General features: G+C 39.7%; 1 protein-coding gene across 1 annotated transcript in view; it reads right to left on the bottom strand.

Moving 5' to 3' along the window:
• Positions 1-17,713, bottom strand: part of SNX4 (sorting nexin 4) — an 84,030-nt gene extending 66,317 nt beyond the window's left edge. Inside the window, 2 exon segments of the mRNA XM_081236078.1 lie at positions 4,404-4,525; positions 17,518-17,713. Coding sequence (XP_081092204.1) covers positions 4,404-4,525; positions 17,518-17,658 — 263 coding nt within the window. The 5' untranslated portion in view covers positions 17,659-17,713.
• Positions 17,714-18,514: the final 801 nt, after the last annotated feature.

Below are 18,514 nucleotides of genomic sequence, written 5' to 3'. Positions count from 1 at the left end.
CACTGTTAGAAAACATTAGTCTTCTAAACATTATCAGAACCTTCCCATTTTCTAATTGTTTGCTTGAAAATAACTTACAGGTCCTCCAAGAAACACGCATATAACCAAAGTGTGCATCTGTACATTATGGCATAAAGGCACAGAGGCTAAATCAGTCTTAGAATAAAGTAAAGTCTTGAGAAGATATATACACTGTGTCATGCTCAACACAAGCATTTTAATAATAAATAAATAAAATAATTTATTATTATTTATTATAATAAAAAATAATTTTTATATTAAGTTTGCCACTAAATTTATTCATTGCATTATATATTAGAAAAGGAAACATAATAGAAAGGAAACAGAAAAGGAAGCATAATATGAAATTCAAAATGTACAAATGGCTTCCATGGCAAAGATATAGGATTATTAAATCATAATTCATTTTAAAGAGTTGACCTAACCATTAGTTATGACTAATACTATTCTAATTCAGATTTTCAGCTTCAGCTGAAAAAATATCTTGGGTTAATGTCAAGTTTCAAATTATTTAAAATCATGACCAACAGAACCCACATCTTGCTAATAAGCAGATAAATATAGCCTATAAGCAGTACACCTAAAGGCTGTTAGAAGATCTTTTACAAGTTGATTTTGTTTTGTTTTGTTTTAAAGGCCACGAAAGGCAGGGTCTAATAACTGGAAACCACCTAAAAGCATAGAGAAGACTTTGTTTGGACCACAAAACAACCCCATTCATCCAATCATTTAACAAATACTTAATAGCACATAATTGGTTTTACATGCAACATTTAATTTAACCCTCACAATAAAGTAGATAGGATCTGTTTTACAAATTAGAGGAATTAAGTGAAGACATCATATATACTCCCAAGACAACGAGGCATTCTTACCTATCACTACGTATTGTATACTTTATTTTAAAAGGGTTCATACTCTATGAACAGGAAAGCATAAAAACCTCTGGAGAAATTAAAATCAATGACTTTAGCCTTATTCATTCTTAGCCTATTAAACTGTAACACTATAGGCAATTGCTAAATGGACTTTCTACTTGTGTCCAAAGAGTAGGTAGATAAGCTATATGTTAAAGTTCAACTTTTAGTCAATATCAAGGCTCAATAATAATACTCATATTGTCCAAGACTATCTGAATAATACTGAATTACAGCAAGAATCCTACATGATTAAATTAATAAATTCCAGGGTTCTGTGGTTGTTGAATGAAAGTTAGCCTTAGGGGTAGGTACAGTACTTTCAAAATAATCTATCCAAAAGCAGTATTTCTCAAAGTGGATATGAACATGATGTGGGGTAGGCAAGAATTTAAGAGAGGGAAAACACAAATCATAAAAGAAAAAAGACAGATAAATTTAACTATCTTAAAATGTAAAGACTTTATATTTGATAAAACTATGGTCCATGGTCCATCTGCTTCAAAAACACCTGGAATTTTGCTTAAAATGTGTCAATTCCTGGACCCCACCCAAAACTCTGCAGCTTAAAATTTCCAAGTGATTCCTATACATTTTAAAGTTTGAGAATCACTGTTTTAAAATAAATGAAATACAATTGTGAAAGTCAACTCAATAATCCTTTTGTGCACCACACATTTACTGATGATCCACTGAAATATTTATCCAGAGTCTAGCTATATTACTCGTGTATGGTCACTTCTAACTCCAAGTTTCAAATTATAACACTCTATTCATTTCAGTCAAGAGTAAACTATAAATCATTCCAGATTATTCAAATCAAGAGTCTCTTCCAGGGCTTCCCTGGTGGCACAGTGGTTGAGAGTCCGCCTGCCGATGCAGGGGACACGGGTTTGTGTCCCGGTCCAGGAAGATCCCACATGCCGTGGAGCAGCTGGGCCCGTGAGGCATGGCTGCTGAGCCTGCGCATCCGGAGCCTGTGCTCCGCAACGGGAGAGGCCACAACAGTGAGAGGCCCGTGTACCACAAAAAAAAAAAAAAAAAAAAACCCAAAAGTCTCTTCCAGCAGTAAAACTAGTCAACAGCTAATTTCATTGTTCAATTGGGTGAAGAAATAGGCACATACTAAAAATGTCCTTTTTCGGCGAGCCACAACTAAGGAGCCCACAAGCCGCAACCAAGGAGCCTGCCTGCCGCAACTAAGAGACCTGGGGCAACCAAAAAAATAAATAAAATAGAATAAAATAAAAATATCCTTTTCAGTTTTAAATTTAAGAATTTACTTAGAAAGCTAGGGCCACGAATTTCTAAAGTATGATTTATTTATTTAGGCTGCACTGGGTCTTAGTTGCGGCATGCAGGCTCTTCAGTTGCGGCATGCAGAACCTTTAGTTGTGGCACGCAAACTCTTAGCTGCAGCATGACTGTGGGATCTAGGTCTCTGACCAGGGATCAAACCTGGGCCCCCTGCATTGGGAGCTCAGAGTTAGCCACTAGACCACCAGGGCAGTCCCCTAAAGTATGATTTTTTAAAGTGGCTAATTTAACTTAAAAAAAAAAAACTCTCTCATGGGACCATAATTTTTTTAAATTACCTTAAAAAATCTCTCTGATACATACATGTATATATGCATGCCCCAAAACAACCTATTTTTTAAAAGATCCACCTTAGCTCTTTTCCCAAAATTCCTATCGTACACAAATTTTCTCTTCTTTTTGGAAGATTCTTTTTTTCTTTTCTTGTTTTGTTTTCTTTGCTTGTTGTGTGTGTATGTATGTGTGTGTGTAAGAAGGAAGACTATACTTAAAGAAAGGATTTTCAGAATTATTTGTAAACTAAATAAACTTCACTATGATTTTAACTTTCATTTCGGGTAGAACCTCAGACCTGGAGAAAACCCTGAAAATGGCACAGGGTTCAGCCCTAAGGCTAGCTTGGTGACGGTGTGGTAAAGCCAATGAAAATGACTAAAAACAACTTTTAATGTATTCACATTAAAACATGGTTGTAACACTTTATCAACTAGGTCTGGGAGTTCTATTATTTTATTTTAGAAGCTATCAGAAAGTTCTCTCATATCTACTTGTTTTATTTATTTATTTATTTTATTTATTTTTTTCTGCCGTGCCACACAGCATGCAGGATCTTAGTTCCCTGACCAGGGTTCAAACCCACGCCCCCTGCACCGGAAGCACGGAGTCTTAACCACTGGACTGCCAGGGAAGTCCCTCTACTTGTTTTATTTACTTATTTAAATAGATTTATTTAGTTATTTATTTTTGGCTGTGTTGGGTCTTCATTGCTGCACACAGGCTTTCTTTAGTTGCGGCGAGCGGGGGCTACTCTTCATTGCGGTGCGCAGGCTTCTCATTGTGGTGGCTTCTCTTTGTTGTGGAGCACAGGCTCCAGGCATGTGGGCTTCAGTAGTTGTGGCACACAGGCTCAGTAGTTGTGGCACATGGGTCCAGCCGCTCCACGGCATGTGGGATCTTCCTGAACCAGGGCTCGAACCCATGTCCCCTGCACCGGCAGGTGGATTCTTAGCCACTGCACCATCAGGGAAGTCCCCCCTCTACTTGTTTTAATTGAAAGTATTTCTGCTCAGTCCACAGAGAGAAAAGACCTTGTCAGTATAGTCTTTACATAAACTGTTTATAATTGGCAAAATAGAGTCTTCCCTTGCTTTGCTCTAGACAAAACAATCTAATTCCTTTAACTTCTTCCTTATGAGGTAAGACTTTTCTGGTGAGTTGTGATTACACCATGAGCTACTTTATCTTCTTCCTTTTTTTTTTTTTCGATTACACCATGATTTATTTTATCTTTTCAATTTTACCCCAAGGTCTAAAGCTCCAGTCTCAATCAATTTTTAACTGACTTTAATTTCTCGCCAAAAAAAAAGATTAAAAATGGGGAATTCCCTGGGAGTCCAGTGGTTAGGACTCCATGCTTCCACTGCAGGGGTCATGGGTTCCATCCCTGGTCAGGGAACTAAGGTCCTGCATGCTGCACAGCTGGCAGGGGCAAAGGGGGGATTTCTCTGTAACTCCCACCTCTCCTAAACTGACTTAGACTGTATTCTCTCCTCCTAGACTTCTTTGTTAACCATCTCCACTTACATAAGTCCACTTCATACACCCCTGAGAACCTGGTATCTTTTCCCCAAATCACAAAAGGGTTGTATCTAACAACAAGAACTCCACTAAAACATGTGTCAAGTAACATTCCAGATCCCAAAAGTATTCCATAACATTCCCTCTCCCTCCAAAACAAGTACATTAGAACTTAGCTACTAAGAGTACCAGAATAAAAGACACACCTGTTAACCTGTTAAAAAGTAAAACAACAGCAAAAATCCCTAAAAAGACAATAACCTGTAAACAATTGCATTATACAACAGAATTTGCATCAATAGCTACCAAAGCTTTTTCTATCTAAGCCTAGGCCTAATTCTCATCACTCACCTTGTTTCAATGAGGTAAGCAGTATATGTTTCTTGCATGTTCATGGCATTCCTCCCAGTTCGCTTTTCTGCTTCTGAAACACTAATTTCTATCTTCTTCAACCAAAAATTATTTTCCATCATCTGAATAAAAACAGTGGAAGAAGAACAACAAAAAACCCTTAAAATTATATTGAAAACACCCTAGCTATTTTAATAAAATCCATTATTAGTACATATTTTGGGCTGCTTTTTTATATCTCTTAAGTTGCTAGGGGTTGCTAAGTTATATCAGCAAATGCCATGCCTCTTTTTATCAGCATACTGTAGCACATTAAACTTTTCCAGAAGCTATTTTAACAAGTGCCATATTAATTATTAAAATGTAGGCAAGATTATAAGAGAAAAAAATGAAAATTAAATGTAGACATTTCACACAGTAACCAAGAAAAAACCTATATAGAAATACACATGAAAAAATCTAAAAACACTACATACAAAGACAAATGATGCTCAATACTGATATCTAATCTTTTTTTAATATTTATTTATTTATTTGGCTGTGTCGGGTCTTCATTGAGGCATGTGGGATCTTTTGTTGAGGTGCTCATTGTGGCGTGCAGGCCCCTCCTAGCGGTGCACGGGCTCTTCCTTGCGATGCACAGGCTTCTCTCTAGTTTTGGCGAGCAGGTTTTCTCTCTCTCGTTGTCGCATGGGCTCCAGAGCACGTGGGCTCTGTAGTTCGCAGCACGCAGGCTAAGATGAGGGGCGCAAGCTCAGCAGTTGTGGTGCACAGGCTTAGTTGCCCCGCATCCCCTGTACTGGAAGGCAGACACTTTACCACTGGACCACCACGGAAGTCCCTGATATCTAATCTTTTTATTTTACCAAAGTCAAATCTCTATCTCAAATATAAAATACTACATATATGGCAAAATGTGAGATTTTTAGCAGGCACATTAAAAAAAAAAGCAGGAGTCATCACATAATTAACCATAAATTTGCCTAAACTTTTTTTTTAAATTTATTTTTGGCTGTATTGGGTCTTCACTGCTGTGTGCGGGCTTTCTCTAGTTGCAGCGAGCAGGGGCTACTCTTTGTTGCGGTGCCCGGGCTTCTCACTGAGGTGGCTTCTCTTTGTTGCGGAGCATGGGCTCTAGGTGTGCGGGCTTCAGCAGTTGTGGCATACGGGCTCAGTAGTTGTGGCTCGCAGACTCTAGAGCGCAGGCTCAGTAGTTGCGGCGCACAGGCTTAGTTGCTCCGTGGCATGTGGGAGCTTCCTGGACCAGGGCTCGAACCCGTGTCCCCTGCATTGGCAGGTGGATTCTTAACCACTGCGCCACCGGGGAAGTCCCTGCCTAAACTTCTTGGCAGTGATTAACAGGCTCCACTGTGAGACAGCAGGTTTTCCTTTTTTTTTTTAAATTGCTTTTATTTATTTATTCATTTTTTTATTGAAGTATAGTTGATTCAGAAACTTGTTTTAGTTTCTGGTGTACAGCAAAGTGATTCAGTTATATATATATATTCTTTTCCATATTCTTTTCCACTATGGTTTATTAGAGAATAATGAATATAGTTCCCTGTGTTATATACAGTAGGAGCTTGTTTATCTGAGACAGCGGTTTTAAGAACAGGAGACTTCTTTCTTTTCTGCTAGATCATCCCCAGGCCTGTATCAAAGCACCGAAGAAAATGACAAAGATATCACAGGTGGTTCATAGGCTCTTTCTGTAGGAAGTGTGCCACTGAAGAAGGGTCTTGAATATATCCAAAGTAACTCCAAGTTTAAACAAGAAAGACACAGTGAGACCATGCGATAACTGCTATGCTTTGGTTCTTTTCTCCCTTGCTCACTTTTAAAGTTCAGTGGGCTTTAATTAAAAACTCTGGACTATATTATAACTGGGGTTAGTCTGTGAAGAAGAGATATAAGTAAAAAGATGGATACACCAAAAGTTTAAAGAAAAAGATGCATGCAGTAAAACCCATGATGATACTCTACACAGAAAATTAAACTACTATGAAGAGAAATTAAGCTATGTGACAGTACACAAAATTAAATCAGTGATGAATAAAGATGACACACTTTAGGACATACCGCCAAAAATGTTGAAGAAAAATGGAGGAGGTAAAAATGCTAAAAGAAGGACAGAGAAGTAAGAGGCAACCCAAAACAAAACAAAAACAGAAACAAAAACCACTCTGCTGTCACACAAGACACTTTTATAAAATATAAGTTTTATGTTTATGTACTAAAAGAGAAAATAAGATAGAAGAAAATCATTCAATTAAAAGAAAGCTCAAAAAATTACATAAGCACAAACCACTCAACATCAGGGTTATGAAGCCCTCACTGGTTGAGATTATACATATAAAAAATTTGGGCCCACAGCCAAGCACTATTTACCATCACGGAATCCAGTGAAAAAGTCTCTGAATTCTGGAAGCACATAAATGATAAAGCAAATTATTTCCCAGCCAAAAATATAATGCATGTGAGTCATAAATTTACCCCATTATGCCATTCAATTACACAGAAGGAAAAAAATAAAAGAATAAAATCAACTATCATAAAAACTAAAGACTGGCATACAAAAATACCAGCAGGGTTTGGTAGATGATATAAAATTGCTTATCCTGTCACACTAAAGTACAAACAATGCCAAGAATAACACAACTAATACCATAATTGTTAAAAGGACACATTCAAAATATTGAGAAATGGATAAACTTGATAACTGGAAGATGGGACCGGGAGTGTGTTTTAAAGAGAGACATAATATATTATTTATTTATTTTTTAAATTGAAGTATAGTTGATTTATAATGTGTGCTAGGGAGGCATGACATTTTAGATGTATTGAAGGTGGACTTCTCATTAAAGAACATCACTAAAGAGTGATGCTACACTCACATCTTACACTTATACTCAAAGGAATAACATCCTAAATGTAGATGCTTGATATGTGAATCACTACTTTCTACCTAACTTAAGACCAAATAAATATGGAAGATGGACATATTTAAAAGGCTGATGAAATTCTTTATTTCCAATTCAGTGAGTAAAAATGAATATAATCTATTTTAAGTTTTAAAAATGTTGCAAACAGTGAAACAGTACAAGCAAGCATAAATATCTTCAGCATAAAGAAAAAAATCCAGGATCATTCCAATAGATGCAGAAAAAGCTTTCAACAAAATTCAATACCCACTTATGATAAAAATCCTCCAGAAAGTAGGCAGAGAGGGAACCTCCCTCAACATAATAAAGGCCATATATGACAAACCCACAGCAAACATCGTTCTCAACGGTGAAAAACTGAAAGCATTTCCTCTAAGATCAGGAAGAAGACAAGGTTGCCCACTCTCACCACTATTATTCAACATAGTTTTGGAAGTTTTAGCCACAGCAATCAGAGAAGAAAAAGAAATAAAAGGAATCCAAATCGGAAAAGAAGAAGTGAAACTGTCACTGTTTGCAGATGACATGATACTATACATAGAAAATCCTAAAGATGCTACCAGAAAACTACTAGAGTTAATCAATGAATTTGGTAAAGTAACAGGATACAAAATTAATGTACAGAAATCTCTTGCATTCCTATACACTAATGATGAAAAATCTGAAAGAGAAATTAAGGAAACACTCCCATTTATCATTGCAACAAAAAGAGTAAAATACCTAGGAATAAAACTACTTAAGGAGACAAAAGACTTGTATGCAGAAAACGATAAGACACTGATGAAAGAAATTAAAGATGATACCAACAGATGGAGAGATATACCATGTTCTTGGATTGGAAGAATCAATACTGTGAAGATAACTATACTACCCAAAGCAATCTACAGATTCAATGCAATCCCTATCAAACTACCAATGGCATTTTTCACAGAACTAGAACAAAAAGGCTTAAAATTTGTATGGAGACACAAAAGACCCCGAATAGCCAAAGCAATCTTGAGAAAGAAAAACGGAGCTGGAGGAATCAGGCTCCCGACTTCAGACTATACTACAAAGCTACAGTAATCAAGACAGTATGGTACTGGCAGAAAAACAGAAATGTAGATCAATGGAACAAGATAGAAAGCCCAGAGATAAACCCATGCACATATGGTCACCTTATTTTTCATAAAGGAGGCAAGAATATACAATGGAGAAAAGACAGCCTCTTCAGTAAGTGGTGCTGGTAAAACTGGACAGCTACATGTAAAAGAAGGAAATTAGAACACTCCCTAACACCATACACAAAAATAAACTCCAAATGGATTAAAGACCTAAATACAAGGCCAGACACTATAAAACTGTTAGAGGAAAACATAGGCAGAACACTCTGACATAAATCACAGCAAGATCCTTTTTGACCCACCTCCTAGAGAAATGGAAATAAAAACGAAAAAAAACCCAAATGGGACCTAATGAAACTTAAAAGGTTTTGCACAGCAAAGGAAACCATAAGCAAGACAAAAAGACAACCCACAGAATGGGAGAAAATATTTGCAAACAAAGCAACTGACAAAGGATTAATCTCCAAAATTTACAAGCAGCTCATGCAGCTCAATATCAAAAAAACAAACAACCCAATCCAAAAATGGGCAGAAGACCTAAACAGATATTTCTCCAAAGAAGATATACAGATTGCCAACAAACACATGAAAGGGTGCTCAACATCACTAATCATTGGAGGAATGCAAAATCAAAACTACAATGAGGTATCACCTCACACCGGTCAGAATAGCCATCATCAAAAAACTACCAACAACAAATGCTGGAGAGGGTGTGGAGAAAAGGGAACCTTCTTGCACTGTTGGTGGGAATGTAAATTGATACAGCCACTATGGAGAACAGTATGGAGCTTCTTTAAAAAACTAAAAATAGAACTACCACACGACCCAGCAATCCTAGTACTGGGCATATACCCTGAGAAAACCATAATTGAAAAAGAGTCATGTACCACAATGTTCACTGCAGCTCTATTTAAAATAGCTAGGACATGGAAGCAACTTAAGTGTCCATCAACAGATGAATGGATAAAGAAGATGTGGCACATATATATAATGGAATATTACTCAGCCATAAAAAGAAACGAAACTGAGTTATTTGTAGTGAGGTGGATGAGCCTAGAGTCTGTCATACAGAGTGAAATAAGTCAGAAAGAGAAAAACAAATACCATATGCTAACACATATATATGGAATTAAAAAAAAAAAGGTTCTTAAGAACCTAGGGGCAGGACAGGAATAAAGATGCAGATGCAGAGAATGGACTTGAGGACATGTGGAGGGGGAAGGGTAAGCTGGGACGAAGTGAGAGAGTGGCATGGACATATACACACTACCAAATGTAAAATAGATCGCTAGTGGGAAGCAGCCGCATAGCACAGGGAGATCAGCTTGGTGCTTTGTGACCACCTAGAGGGGTGGGATAGGGAGGGTGGGAGGGAGACGCAAGAGGGAGGGGATATGGGGATATATGTATACATACAGCTGATTTACCTGTTACACAGCAGAAACTAACACAGCATTGTAAAGCAATTATACTCCAATAAAGATGTTAAAAAAATTCTAAGATTAAGGCAGAAAAATAAAAAATAAGACCACTATAAAAGAATAAAGACCAGATTTGTCCTAGATTTCACAATAATAAAGTCCAAATGACAAAGAAGCATCACGCACACAGGACACGCTTGAAATATTATAAAACATACTAACATATTGTTCCTTGAAAAATACTTTACCCCAGCAGGGTTTTTTTTTGTAGAAACTGATACTCTGTTCCTAAAACTTATAAGGAAATACAAAGGACCTAGAATAGCCAAAACAATTTTAAAAATAACAAGTTGCAGGACCTACACTATTCAAAATTTATTAAAAAGCTAAACTAATCAAGACAGTGAGGTATTGGCAGTACAGACATAGAGATCAATGGATCAATGGAACAGAACTGAGAATGCAGAAATAAACCCTTACATTTAAGATCAACTGATTTTAATAAACACACCAAGGCAAGTCAACAGCGAATGGAGAGTCTTTTCAACATACAGTGCAGGGACAACTGAATAGCCACAGGCAAAAAAAAAAAAAAAAAAAAAGTAGACCCTTTACTCACACGGTACACAGAAATTAACTCAAAATGACGTACATACTCAGATATAAAAGCTAAAACTGGGCTTCCCTGGTGGCGCAGTGGTTGGGAGTCCGCCTGCCGATGCAGGGGACGCGGGTCCGTGCCCCGGTCCGGGACGATCCCACATGCCGCGGAGCGGCTGGGCCCGTAAGCCATGGCTGCTGGGCCTGCGCATCCGGAGCCTGTGCTCTGCAACAGGAGAGGCAACAACAGTGAGAGGCCCGCGTACCGCAAAAGAAAAAAAAAAAGCTAAAACTGGGGAATTCCCTGGTGGTCCAGTGGTTAGGACTCTGCACTTTCGCTGTCGAGGGCCCGGGTTCAATCCCTGGTCGGGGAACTAAGATCCTGCAAGCCACTCGGCATGGCCAAAAAAAAGCTAAAACTGAAATTTCTAGAAGAAAACAAAGGAGAAAATCATTGTGATCTTGGGATAAGCAAAGAGTTCTTAGATACAATACCAAAACCACAACCCATAAAAGAAAAAAATTTGATATACTGGACTTTGTCAAAATTAAAAATTTTTGCTCTTGTAAAGACACCATTAAGAAAAAGAAAAAAGCCACAGCCTAGGGGGAAAAAAAATCTGCAAATCTCATTAACTGATTAAAAAAAGAAAAAACTTGGATCCAGAATACCTGAACAACACATATATACAACTCAGTAAAAAGGAAAACCACCCAATTTTAAAATAAGCAAAAGATCTGAATAGAATTTCACTAGAGAAGATATACAAATGGCAATAAGCACATGAAAAGATGCTCAAAACCAGTAGTCGTTAGAAAAATGCAAATTAAAACCATTTCACACCCACTAGAATGGCCATAATCAGAAAGATAGACAATGCCAAGTGCTGGCAAGGATGTGGAGAAATGTGAGCCTCATAATTGCTGGTGGTAATGTTAAGTGGTATAGCCACTTTGGAAAACAGTGGCAGTTTCTTAAAAAGTAAACATAGGGCTTCCCTGGTGGCGCAGTGGTTGGGAGTCCGCCTGCCGATGCAGGGGACACGGGTTCGTGCCCCTGTCCCGGAAGATCCCACGTGCCGCGGAGCGGCTGGGCCCGCGAGCCATGGCCGCGGAGCCTGTGTGTCCGGAGCCTGTGCTCCGCAACGGGAGAGGCCACAGCAGTGAGAGGCCCGCGTACAGCAAAAAAAAAAGAAAAAAAAAAAAAAAAAAAAAAAGTAAACATAAACTTACCATATAACCCAGCAATTATGCTAGTCTAACTCAAGAGAACTGTAAACATATATCCCCACAAAGACTTGCACAGGAATAAATATTCATCATAGCAGTAATATTCATAATAGCTAAAAACTGAAAATAACCCCACTTCCATCAAATGGTGAATACACAAAATGTGATATATCTATACAATCGACTATTATTCAGTAAACAAAAAGAAATGACTTATACATGCTATAATATAAACCTCAAAAACATTATAAGAAGGCAGACTCAAAAGACAACAGAGTGTACGATTCCATTTATATGAAATATCCAAAAGACAAATTTATAAAGAAAGCAGACAGTGGTTGCCTAGGGCTAAGGGTGGGAAGGGGGATTAACTACAAAGGGGAATGAAGGAATTTGGGGGAATGACAGAAATGTTCTAAAACTAGGTTGCAGTGATGGTTGTGCAACTCTGCAAATTTACTAAAAATTACTGAACTTATATACTTATAATGACTGAATTTTACGGTATATAAATTATACCTTAATAAAGTTTAAAAAATAAAATAAAATCCATGAGTCCATAATGAAACAGCCAAATAAACAGAAATTTTGATGAGGAACAAGGTATTTTCATAGTTTCAAAGTACGTCCCCACAAAAAGAGATCAGATTTGTGGTACCAGAGGCGAGGTATGGGGGAAAAAAGAACTGGATGAAAGCAGTCAAAAGGTACAAGCTTCCAGTTATAAGATAAGTAAGTGCTACAGATGGAACATACAACATGATAAATATAATTAACACTGCTGTATGTTATTTATGAGGGTTGTTTTCTTTTCTTTTTTTTTTGGCTGCGTTGGGTCTTCCTTGCTGCACGTGGGCTTTCTCTAGTTGCTGCAAGCAGGGGCTTCTCTTGTTGCAGAGCACAGCATCTAAGCGCACAGGCTTCCGTAGTTGCAGCACGCAGGTTCAATAGTTGCGGCATGCGGGCCCCTAGAGTGCACAGGCTTCAGTAGTTGTGGCGGGTGGGCTCAGTAGTCGTGGCTCACAGGCTTAGTTACTCTACGGCATGTGGGATCTTCCCAGACCAGGGCTCAAACCCGTGTCCCTTGCATTGGCAGGCAGAGCCTTAACCACCGCACCACCAGAGAAGCCCCTATGAGAGTCGTTAAGAGAGTAAATCCTATGAGTTCTCATCACAAGAAAAAAAAAATTCTTTTCTATTTATTAAATTTTCTATCTATATGAGCTGATGGATGTTCATTTCATGAAGACTGCAAGTCAAATCATTATGCTGTATGCCTTAAGTATATATAGTGCTGTATGCCAATTATATCTCAATAAAACTGGAAGAAAAAAAATTATGTCCACAAAAAATTAATTACAAAGGGAAAAAGAGTAACTTTATATTGGAGAAGACTGGCAGAAAAAGTGACCAAACCTAATCGTGTGCAAGCTGGTGAGAAGCAATTAGAAGAACACAGCATCATTTTAGTGGCAATTTCTGCCAAAGAAGCATAACCTGAATTTAATCATGAGAAAACATCAGGCAAACTCAAACTGAAGGGACTTCCCTGGTGGCGCAGTGGTTGAGAATCCGCATGCCAATGCAAGAGACACGGGTTCGAGCCCTGGTCTGGGAAGATCCCACATGCCGCAGAGCAACTAAGCCCGTGTGCCACAACTACTGAGCCTGCGTTCTAGAGCACGCAAGCCACAACTACTGAGCCCGCGTGCCACAACTACTGAAGCCCGCGTGCCTAGAGCCCATGCTCCGCAACAAGAGAAACCACTGCACTGCAACAAAGAGTAGCCCCCACTTGCCGCAACTCGAGAAAGCCCATGTACAGCAACGAAGACCCAATGCAGCCAAAAATAATAATAATAATAATAAATTAATTTTAAAAAGAAAAAGAAGAGAGAAATATAAGAGGGCACTACGTGAAGTAATGGTTAAGTATTGTTTCCTGAAACAACGCTTATGTATACAAGTATATGTATACTGACTATGATGTAAAAATGTATTTTGTACTGTGAGTCGCCTTCAAAAAAAATCTGAGAGCTGCTGAGGTAGAAAATGAGGAAAACATTCTTGAGAATGACTTAATTATCTGCTACTAAACTGATAAATTCTGTAACTATGCCTATACATTTTCTTTTCCTTTTTCATGTTATCTTCACCCACAAATGCCTCAAAGCTTCCCCACAGTTCTGGCCTCCTCCACTCAGCTCTGTGCTGCCAATCTGTGAAGGTGCTAATTGTGTATAGGCATTTTCAAGCATCGGTTGCTCAAGCAGTCTTAGCCGCGACCAGCACTGCTAGGCCTAGACCCCTCTCCCTACAAAAATCATTATGAACCCCTCAGGCAGTGGTTCTTCTCTGAGCAAATACTGTTAACTGCCAACTCAATGGAATCTTCCAGCCTAAAAAAGTATTTTTACATCCATTCCCTTGCTATTTCCTCTCTCTTCTGCCAGGACTAATTACTACTCTCTTGGAGACTGAATTCATCTCTCATTTTTCATATTCTAAACTACTTTAAATAAAACTGACAATACTTAAAAAAAACACTCTTCCTTATAAGGAAAAAGTATGAAAAGAAAGGAGACTTCTAATTAGACAATGGAAAGGAAGAGGATGAAGACTCACAGAAAGAAAAATAAGAGAATACAGAAAAAGAGTTTACAACAGAATTTAAAGAATCTTAGTTAGTGACGTTTAAAACCAGAAAAGATCTGCAACCCTTAGACAGTGCTTGTTTCCACTACCCCTAGGTGTAGGGCAACTGGTACAATTTCCTCTCCAGCCAAAATGTGCAGTCAAAAATAAGGCTGATGAGGCTTTTTGCCATCTCTGCCCACTATCTGCATAGGTATCTTTGTGGTGAAAAACTGATTGATAAATCAACACATCGTTTAGACCTCTTTTTCTTCTTAACATAACAACTTAATTTTAACTAAAGGAAAAAATTTTAAGTACAGTATTTTACAATTTACAAGACTATTTTTAACTTTTTTTTTTGGAATGAAGCTACATGCTTTAATGAACAAAGCACTGATATCAACGCCAGGCAGACCTGGGCTCAAATCCCAGCCATGCCACTGACTAGCTTGTGACTTTGGCCAAATCACTTCTCTCTGAGCCTCTGCTTCCTCATCTTTATATGTCTTTTGGGGGTAATTCTGAAAATTAAATGAAAAGTAGAGCCTTACTGTACCTAGCACAAACAACAAATGTAAATTACATGTCTGCCCAGACCACATACCTATCTACCAGTAACAGTAGCAGCCTGGCTGTGGTTACTGAAATACTTCTCAACTGGGGATGGACTGGAGTGGAAGAGGGGATATGAAGAGGGAAAACGAGTAGACCTTCTAAGGAGGAGACTGGGGAATCTTTTAGGAGGAGGGGACAACATACACAGTACATGTGAATGTGTGTTTTTAAACTCCTGGTGATTCTGAAATATTTGTCCAAATGGCTTATATCTCTATAAATTACTAAATTACAGAGTTGTTTGAGGAAACTCTTAAGTTTGGGCAATAACGAATGGTCTTCTGCAACACATATTTACTGAAGCGTCAGGTAATACTGTGTAACTACAACTTTTACTGTATGATGGCATATTTGGGTTTTCAAATATCTTAAACTGAACACATAGGGTTTTTTTTAATGAAATATTTATAATCACTTTTAAATAAACATAAATGGATTTTATACTATAGTTGCAACTTCATATTAGTTAATTAAGTATCCAAAGGCTTTCACAAAAAAATTACCAAAATGTTCGTCATAATCAAAATTAAACTCATGATGTAGCTAACAAAAGATATGACTCTTACCTTTTGAAACGATCTAAAATTGCTTTAACACATATCCACAAGATTGGCAAATAATTTAAAGTCTGAAAATATTAAGTGTTGATAAGGACAGAGAGCATGAGGCACTACCAATGGGAATACAAATTGGTATATTCACTCTAAAAACCAATTTGGCACTACCTACTACCATATAGTCTATGCTACCACCCTATAATCCAGCAATTCCACTGTTAAGTTTATATGAGACATTTGCGCCAAGAATATGCAGGAAGAAGTTCATGGTAGTAGAAACTTTTAGAAATAGCAAGAATCTTTTAACAACGCCAGTGTCTGTAAACAGAAGAAAAGAGAAATCAACTGTAGAATATCTATAAAATGGCATACTATAGAGCCATGAGTATAAATGAACTAAGCTACATTTTCAATGAATCCCCAAAACATCATAGAGCAAAGAAAGGAAGTCATAGTAAAACTAGTCCACTTATATAAATTTCAAAATCAAGTAAAACTAAACAACATATTGTTTAGGGACACTTACCATAAGATTATTTTTAAAAAGCTAGAGAATTGTTAACACAAAATTCAGAATATAGATTACTTCAGTGGTGGAGGGAGTGGATGTAACCCAGGAGAATATATGGAGGCTTCAAAGGAACTGATAATTATTTTGTGAGACCCTTCTCTGCATTAATGGTATACTTCACGATAAAAGTTTCTTCCTTCCTTTCTTCCCTCCTTCCTTCCTTCCTCCCTCCCTCCCTCCCTTCCTTTCTTTTTAAGAGAACAGAAAAACTAAGTCACAGATGGGAACCTTCATTAAAAAAGCAAATCACTTAAGAGCCAAGTTTATGCACTACAGAATACACACACTTCTCTCACATTTCGTATGAGATACTGACCTCTCCATAACTAATTCTAGAATTTGGGAAGAAATTAAATGAAAAACTTAAAATTCACCCATAAAAGTCTTCATGCTATCCTATATATCTCGACATTTCCCCCAAGTAGGCAAAAGGTTCAACTCCAATATTGAAGTTCCTAGCTAGTTAAGTCTTTCTAGCTTCAGTCAGCAAACAACTTTAACTTTTCTTTATCCATTGACCATAAGGATGGGCAGTTTTGCATTAGCACTAACACCTGTTTCAGAAAAAAAGAAGCAAAATGGACGAGCAATGCACACTCTGATTAGGGTGATCTGATGAGAAGTACTCCATTGAGTTTCTGAATCGCTTCAGTTCAACCTGGTTTACCCATCCTGCATTATGCATGAAAACACTTCGGAATGAAAGCAATTACAAACATAAAATGATGCATTTTCTCCTTTCCTCAAGCAAATGAAAATCACTAATTACCAACGGAGCTTCGCAAAGCAGATACATGACACGTCTCCACTGGGAGATACAGCACCGACCCCAAATGAAGAAATTACAGTCAAATAAGGAGTTTTATTTAAAAATCTTTTTCACGACTGTAACACTTTGCTCCATCTCCTGAGGGTGACACCAAGCCAACCACCCTTACTGCCCCAGACTTGTTCTGCAAGTCCCCCATTCTCTTCCTTCTCAAACACCGCTGCCACTGCCCACGGTGCCCTCCGTTAAGCCTTCTCCTCCGCACAACACCTTACAAGATGCCAGAAGCATCAGCGTTCCTCTTCAGGTCCAAACTCCCAGGCTCCCCGACCCTGAAAACCGCACCTACGCCAGCCTGGCGCTTCCCGGGCCCCATCTCCACGTCCGCCGAGCCGCACCCACAGAAAGCCCTCCGCTCCCTTCGCCGCGCCCCCTCCACCCTTCCCGTGGTCCTGCAGCGCCCGGCGCTCGCCCCCTACTCAGAACCCTCATTTCCCACTGAGCGTCCCCCCCAACCCTGCACCTGTGGCCCGGCCTTTCCACCCCGCTTCCCAGTCACCGCGGGGCCTCTCGGCCGAGCCCACCGGCCCCGGTCAGGCTAGACCAGCCCAGCCTTGCCCGCTAGGCCCCGACCCAGGCCGGGCGACCTCTGCCGCCTCTTCTCCTCACCGTGCCGTCCCCGGGTCCCTCGTCCCGGGCCCCCTCCGCTTCCTCACCGACCACAGACTCCAGCCCAGCGTCAGGGTGGCCCAGCGGCTCTAGGGGCGCAGGCTGCAAATGCCGCTCGGGGTCGGAAAGCGCCTGCTCCATAGCTGCGGTTCGGTACGGCGGACACAGTGCGCCTGCGCCGCTTCGCCGAGCCCGCCCCTCCACCCGCGGCCGCTGCCAGGCCCCGCCCTCTGGGCATGTGGCCTCCCCACCCGGCCTGGCCTCGTTCGCGGCTGCTGCGGAGGCAGAGAGGGCTCCTGGGCGAGGGCTGAAATTGGGGATGGGGCTAGGAAAGAAGGGCGGACCTACAAGGGAAGTGGTCAGCTGCTAAGCCAGGAGACCCAGGAATCCGGGAGAACTGGTTGAGAGAGAGAAAGAGAGAAAGGCAAGAGGAAGGTTAAGATCAGAGTAGGTACTGGAACCATGCAGGTCGGTGATCACCTAAAGAAAAATTGAAACTCAAAAGAAATCGGAGGTTGGGACTTCCCTAGTGGCGCAGTGGTTAAGAATCCGCCTGCCAGCGCAGGAGACACGGGTTTGAGCCCTGGTCCGACAAACTAAGCCCGTGAGCCACAACTACTCAGCCTGCGTTCTAGAGCCTGTGAGCCACAACTACTTAGACCTTGTGCCACTACTACTGAAGCCCGCGCACCTAGAGCCGGGGCTGGGCAACAAGAGAAGCCACTGCAATGAGAAGCCCGCACACCGCAAGGAAGAGTAGCCCCTGATCGTGGCAACTAGAGAAAGCCCAGGCAGCAGCAAAGACCCAACGCAGCCAAAAATAAATAAATAAATAAAAAGAAATTGGAGGTCGCGATCTGACTTCTCCCTCTTGGCCTCTATCTTGCCTGCCATTATTGGTTCCATTCCTCGCCCCACCTACCCCCCCCCCCCCACACACACACCCGGAAAGATCTGAGGCGCATAAATTATTGTCAGCAAGTTGAGTAACACAATT

The sequence above is a fragment of the Mesoplodon bidens genome (genome assembly GCF_964165515.1).
Source record: "Mesoplodon bidens genome assembly, chromosome: 5".
NCBI lineage: Eukaryota > Metazoa > Chordata > Mammalia > Artiodactyla > Ziphiidae > Mesoplodon > Mesoplodon bidens.
This window is presented reverse-complemented; position numbering and strand designations above follow the sequence as displayed.